General features: G+C 44.1%; 2 protein-coding genes across 2 annotated transcripts; both read left to right on the forward strand.

The window, feature by feature from the left end:
• On the forward strand, positions 1 to 3588 carry LOC140860009 (E3 ubiquitin-protein ligase WAV3-like). The gene is made up of 2 exons (XM_073262737.1): positions 1 to 608; positions 1333 to 3588. Exons 1-2 carry the CDS (start codon positions 378 to 380, stop codon positions 3268 to 3270), a joined length of 2169 nt encoding a protein of 722 aa, XP_073118838.1. The 5' UTR covers positions 1 to 377; the 3' UTR covers positions 3271 to 3588.
• A 1548-nt stretch (positions 3589 to 5136) lies between these two features.
• Positions 5137 to 6789, forward strand: LOC140861808 (uncharacterized). Its single transcript, XM_073264814.1, has one exon. The coding sequence runs from the start codon at positions 5137 to 5139 to the stop codon at positions 6787 to 6789; it is 1653 nt and encodes a 550-aa protein (XP_073120915.1).
• Positions 6790 to 7123: the final 334 nt, after the last annotated feature.

The following is a 7123-nucleotide window of genomic DNA, read 5'->3' on the forward strand; positions in this document are numbered from 1 at the left end:
GATATTATTCAACTTCAGCCCCACTCGCCCCCCGCCGCTTTTCATCTCTTCTTCGTCACCAGCTAGCTGGAAGATATAGCCCAAGATCCACAACCCTCCCATCTTTGTTATATAGCTACGTGTGTGTTGTTTCTTGAGGAAAAGTGCGACCCCCTTCATCCCATTTTTTTGTTCTTCCTCGTTTTGAGTTAGGCGAATCCAATTCAAAGAACCAGCCTTTTTTTTTCGTTTCTTTGATTTCCTGTTTTTAGTGTTTGTCTAGGGTGATTCCATTTCAGGTGCTTGGCTTTCCCTTCGTTTTTCTTGAAAAGTTTTCGCATTTGGGCTTGGATTGTCTTGTTTTGGTGGGTTTTTAGCTGTTGCATCTATAATTTGAAATGGGGAGTAAATGGAGGAAAGTAAAGCAGGCTCTTGGATTGAATATGTGTGTTTATAGTTCAAGAAATCATGTAGCTGACAATGATGATGATGAAGATATTCCACCACCGTCTGAGAGGCGGTCGGACGCCGCCTTTTTGTCGCCTCCAGGAGAGTGGGCCACTGCGCCATCTACGCCAAGTTCGAATAGGCTGAGGTTTTCCAAGAGCTTGAGTAGATCTTCTTCTAAGGTTTGGCTTGTTTCTTTGGATTATTTTATTTCTTTCATTTTTCAGAAGATTGTGTAAATTCTTGTGTTGGTATGTTTTTCTATATGTGTTTATTGGGGTGGGGTGGGGGTTTATATCTTAATGTTTTATGTTTCTTGCTGCATCTTGTATTTGATTGCTGATGGTATAAAGATTTTGTATTTAGATGGGAGGGATTGGGTAGATTTTGTAGTTGTACGGTAGGTGAATAATGGATAATCTGGCTCAATAGAAGTCTTTGAGCCGTTCACGAATCACAAGGCTGATTTCTGTGTGGTTTTTTTTCCATGTTGCTGCATTTAGGCGGTGTGGTTGCGTGTGATTGTGCAGAAGATAGACACAAGTTTAAGACTATTTGATTTTCAACGAAGACAGAGATCTTGTCTTTGGCCATGTTCTTTTGAATCGTATGACTTATTTATTGACCTGTTTTCAAGTTTTGAACTTGGGGATAGCTGCAAGGGCTTCTGAAGTTCCAATTAGTTGTTCTTCACTATTGATTTGTACATGATCTGAAGTTAACTGATACAACCCCTAGTTGTTGCAATCCGTGTATTAAAAATCAGTATTCTAATTGGATGCTATTGTCTGGTGTTGTATTTGGAACTGAGAGTCAATAATTGTTGTCTTTTTTTTTGGGACATGTTTATACAATAAGTCTTTTTTCATCATCACGGGCCTCATCCCAACTTTTTCCACTTTCCAGAAGACCTGCTCTATATGTTTGGCATCAATGAGACGAGGGGATGGCCATGCTATATTTACCGCGGAATGTTCACATTCTTTTCATTTCTACTGCATCGTTTCAAATGCGAAACATGGGAACCTAATTTGCCCAGTCTGCAGAGCAAAGTGGAAAGAAATTCCCTTACAAGGCCCCAGCTTAGACACACTGGTGGGAAAAGCGAGAATAAATCCAGTCGACTGTCCCCAGAATAATGGTGCGATGACAGTTCTACGTCGGTTGCCACCGCGTCGTTCGAATTCCACACGACATGTTGGGCCACTGTTCCAGGCCCTTGAACCATCCCTCTTCAATGATGACGAGGCACTTGATCATGAAATTTATTCTTCTGAGAAAAACACATCAAACAAGCGGCCCGTATATTGTGATGATCTAAAGAAAGTCTCAGTTAAAACATACACAGAAGTTCCAGCTGCTCTACAGTCGAGTGCTTTTGAAAGCTTTACTGTCCTACTTCATATTAAAGCTCCTTGTTCAAATAGTTGGCTCAATCTCGTCAAGAACAACACTAATCTGCCCCAAATATCTCACACACCTCGTGCTTCAGTTGATCTTGTCACGGTTCTTGACATCAGTGGAAGTATGGCAGGTACGAAGCTTGCCTTGCTAAAACGGGCAATGGGTTTTGTAATTCAGAATCTTGGTCCAAATGATAGATTGGCTGTCATTGCCTTCTCTTCGACGGCTAGACGCCTATTTCCTCTTCGGAGGATGTCTGAAACAGGGCGGCAGCTTGCCTTGCAAGCTGTTAATTCTCTGGTTGCTAATGGAGGAACGAACATTGCTGACGGTTTGAGAAAGGGGGTCAAAATAATGGAAGACCGAAGAGAAAAGAACCCAGTTGCCAGTATAATATTATTATCTGACGGGCAGGATACATATACAGTTACTAATGGTGATGGCAATCGAAATCAACCAAATTACCAGTTGCTCCTTCCTTCATCTGTTCTACCTGAAGAGAACTCGGGTTTCAAGATTCCAGTTCATACATTTGGCTTTGGTGCTGATCATGATGCATCATCAATGCATTCAATTTCTGAGATTTCAGGAGGGACGTTTTCTTTCATCGAAACTGAAGGGGTTATCCAGGATGCTTTTGCACAGTGCATTGGTGGCCTTTTGAGTGTCTTGGTAAAAGATTTGCAGGTAAAGATAGATTCTCTGGACCCGAGAATCCATCTTGGCTCTCTAAAAGCTGGAAGCTACCCTCACCGTGTGTCGCCCAATCAACGTACTGGATGTATTGACATTGGAGATCTATACGCTGATGAGGAGAGAGACTTTCTCGTTTCAATAAATGTCCCTGCCGAGGTGTCAAGCAACGAAACATCATTGCTGAGGGTAATGTGTACATACAGTGACCCCTTGACCAAAGAAGTGGTGACCTTGGAAGGTGAAGAAGTCAGAATCAAGAGAACTGAAGCTGCCATACCAGAGAACGTCTCAATTGAAGTGGATAGGCAGCAAAACAGGGTCCAAGCAGCAGAAGCAATGGCACAAGCACGAACTGCAGCTGAAAATGGGGATTTGGCCGGCGCTGTCTCTATACTTGAGAACTGCAGAAAAGCTTTGTCAGAAACTGCATCAGCTAAGTCTCGAGACAAGCTGTGTGTTGCTCTTGATGCTGAGCTTAAAGAAATGCAAGAGAGAATGGCTAGTAGACATGTGTACGAGGCATCAGGAAGGGCATATATTCTGTCTGGATTGAGTTCTCATTCCTGGCAACGGGCAACAGCTAGAGGTGATTCTACAGATGGTTCGAGCCTACTCCAGGCTTATCAAACCCCATCGATGGTAGAGATGCTTACTCGTTCTCAGGTTACATTATTGGCTAGCCCTTCGACCCAAAGGATTCTACGACCAGTGTGGTCATTTGCAGCACAACCAAAACCAAGGTAATGACATGGGAACCGTTCGTTGATCACTGCTAAGCATCCCTGAAGCGTCAGCTGTTCTTCGTCTCATATATATGACTCTTTGAGTCTTGTTTTGGGTGGGTCTGGTAGAGAAACAAGGATATTTTTGTCTTAAATACTTTTTGTGCATTACTTGTGTAAAGAAATAAACTTCGTGGAGAGCAATATCTATTGGGGAAAGTAATGGGAATTAGTTGACAACTTTTTTTTATTTTTCGCGTCGTTGTTGGGGTTGATGTAGATGATGTAAGGATATATGGTTTATGAGATAAATGGGTACTAGTTTGTATTTGTGAGATTACATATCATTGTATTAATACATTAGAACACTGCAATTTGACTCATTACACGGTTTATCTTAAAGTTGCCTTTCCTCAACTTGTGTCAGAAAATGGCCCCATCCCAAAGCTTACCCATCGTTTTGTGGTGTTTGTGTTTTTTGGTGCTTTTTCTGCCCATAACCATGTCTCCCAGTAGTGTTGGATTTTTTGTCTGATATGTTTGCTGGTTCTTGCAAATCTACATCATCATTTGAATCAACATAATCATCACTCTTTATGTAAAGACTATTGATGAGCTGAACTGACAATGATTGTTCTACTTGTCATGTGTGCAATATTAAAAGGATCAAGCCTGAGTTATTGTGATTGTTTTTCGTTGAGTCCGCGTGGTTCTTGTTAATCAAAACATGAATAGGCTCAAGAAAAGGAACAAACAAAAGAACAAAGACACTCAAGTGGGATGACAACGAGACGGGTTCAGAACAAAACTGTTTTGACAAATAAATAAAAAGGGAAAGTTGGGAAAATAGATCTGGTCGAACATTTTTGCAAAAAATGTATTTGAAATACACAATCGAGGTTTAGTTAAAAAGGAAAAAAAAAACAAACAAATACACAGATAACGTGATTTATCATTTCTCACCCTGATATCCGGAGGAGGAAGTCACCTCAGTTCCTCGATGACCCTAACATAAAAGCTCTTCCTTAATCAACCAAGGCCAGCTCAGGAGCTCGGCCAAGCTCCCCCACCATAATTACCAGCTCGGCCTCGGGAGCTCGGGAGCTCGGCCAAGCTCTCCCACCATAATTACCAGCTCGGGTCGGGAGCTCGGCCAAGCTCCTCCACCATAATTACCAGCTCGGGAGCTCGGCCAAGCTCCCCTACCATAATTACCAGCTCGGGTCGGGAGCTCGGGAGCTCAGCCAAGTTCCCCCACCATAATTACCAGCTCGGGTCGGGAGCTCGAGGAGTTCAGCTCGGCCCCGGTGTCAATAGGGAGTTAGCTTAATAGAGGGGTTGGACAACCTTGGTAAGCTGGCTAAGATGTTAGGATCAGTGGTCTAGGGTGAGTGCAGAGGTTCAGCAATAACTCACTCATCCCTTTCTATATGACCCTAAGGAGAGCATCAATATAGTCTTAGTGACGACAGTTCATCTCAGATTAAGCGTATCATTATTTCATTCGTTAGATAAGATTCGGGAGAAATCTCAGCCTAAATATTCGGGATCGTGATCCCGAGATTCTCGGGTTCTTGATAAGTAAGGTAAGCGCTAAATCCGAAGCCCTCTCCTATAAATATCAGGTTCATTTTCATCATTCGGATCCTAATTTTTCACTGTGCATACATCACTCTCTATATTTTCGCTATCCTAGCATCTGACTTGAGCGTCGGAGGGGATACGCCGGAACACCTTTCGGCCCCCCTTAACACTCTTGTTAGTGGTTTCAGGTCAGCAGCAGTTCATCTTTTATTTGGAGGAGCTTCTTCAGCTCGTCCAAGGAGATCACTTTATTGAGGTATATCAATTGGCGCCGTCCGTGGGAAATTCAAGCTAAGACGTAAATATGGTAGGAAGAGGAAGAGGAAGAGGAAGGGGAAGAGGAAATGTGGCGGACATGACTGTAGATCAGCTTAGCCAGTTCATCACTCAAACGGTGCAAGCGGCCATGGGTCAAAATCCACCACCTCCTCCCGTGGGTCAGCCAAACCCAATGGATGCAGTGTGGGAAGAGATCAAGAGACTAGGTCGGCAAGTCGGAGGTCGGCCTGGGCCTATACAGAGGGAAAGTCCTTTTGCTCGGGCTATTCTATATGAAGAACTCCCTGCAAATTTTAAGCAGCCTACTTTAGGAGAATATGACGGGAGCTCAGATCCGGAGAAACATTTGGGGAGATTTGAAAATGCAGCCTTGTTGCATAGATATTCAGATGCAATTAAATGTCGGGTCTTCCTCACTACTCTGGTAAGGTCAGCCCAGCAATGGTTCAACCTTTTACAGCCTGGTAGTATTCAGAGTTTTAATGACTTCAGCTTAGCTTTTCTACACCAATATGCGAGTAGCAAGAGATATTTGAAGACTTCTCTCAGTTTGTTCAATATGAAGCAATCTGAGGTGGAACCGTTGCGGGAGTATGTTCAGCGCTTCAATACAGCAGCTCTGGAAGTACCTGCTGCCACTGCTGACACCTTGGTCAACTCTTTCACTCAAGGGTTGAGAGGAGGAGAGTTTTTCAGATCTTTGGTCAAGAAGCCTCCTTTGACTTATAATGAGCTCCTTAGTCGAGCTGAGAAGTACGTGAATTTGGAGGATGCACAGAGGCAGAGGAGACAGGAAGGAACGTTTGGGAGTAAGCACGGTGCCAAGGTGGGAGCAAAGGCAGAGGGGAAGACAGAAGGAGGAAGGAAGAGGGTTGCAGAAGAGATGAACAGGGTCAAAGTACCCTACCCCTATGTACCACTCTCGGTAAGCCTGGAGAAGGCAATGCAAGTATGTGAGGATAGGCGAGCACTTGTGAGGCCCCGTAATGCTGAGAAAGGCCCGCGGTTACCGCCATCTGACAAGTTTTGCGATTTTCATCAGGAGTATGGGCATATCACCAATGATTGTCAGAGGCTAGGTGAGGAGGTTCAAAGGATCATGTATGATGACCCTCGAATCAGAGCTGAGCTTACTCGAAGGGAAAATCCTCCTCGCCAAGGCCGAGCTCCCCAATGGAGGAATCAAAGGAATGAAGTTAGAGAGAATCAAGGTGATCATCAAGGAAGAGCTCCTCAAAACGGGCAAGGAGATAGGGTACAGCAAATTGCAAATCATCCCAATCGGGGTGTTATCCATATGATCTCAGGGGGTAGTACGGATGGAGATTCGGGAAGGGCTCGCAAAGCTCACGGGCGTAGGTTAGAAAATTTTGAGGTAAATTCTCAGCTCAGCTGTCCCACTGATCCGAACATCAGTTTTGGAAGGGAAGATTTAAAGGATGTGGTGCTACCTCATAATGATCCCCTACTGGTCACCTTGACCATAGCCAATTATGACGTGGCTCATATCTTTGTGGATACTGGGAGTTCAGTAAACATTATCTTTAAAGAAACTCTGGACCAAATAAAATTGGAAGGATTTGAGTTGGATCCAATCACCACAGAGTTGTATGGGTTCACGGGTCATGCTCTGCAACCGTTGGGACAGATAGTGCTCCCCTTGTCCCTTGGGAGTTGAGAGCAGAGAGTAACCAAAATGGCTTGCTTTATAGTGGTGGATGCCCCATCTTCTTTCAATGGAATATTGGGACGCCCTGCCCTGGGTGATTTCCGAGTTGTGGCTTCCACCTACCACCAGAAATTGAAGTTCCCAAGTGGAAAAGAAGTGGGGGTTGTTAGGGGTGATCAAAAGGCAGCACGTTTGTGTTATGTGAATGAAGTGAAGGTTGATGCAAAGAGAAGTAGGAGGGAAGTAGGAATGGTTTTGATAGGCCGAGCACCAAGGGTGTAACGACCCACTGTATCAAGACGGGTCTTTTCAGCGTGCTTATGTCCTCACTCACACGCACCCT

This window comes from Henckelia pumila, chromosome 4 (genome assembly GCF_033568475.1).
Source record: "Henckelia pumila isolate YLH828 chromosome 4, ASM3356847v2, whole genome shotgun sequence".
Taxonomy (NCBI): domain Eukaryota; kingdom Viridiplantae; phylum Streptophyta; class Magnoliopsida; order Lamiales; family Gesneriaceae; genus Henckelia; species Henckelia pumila.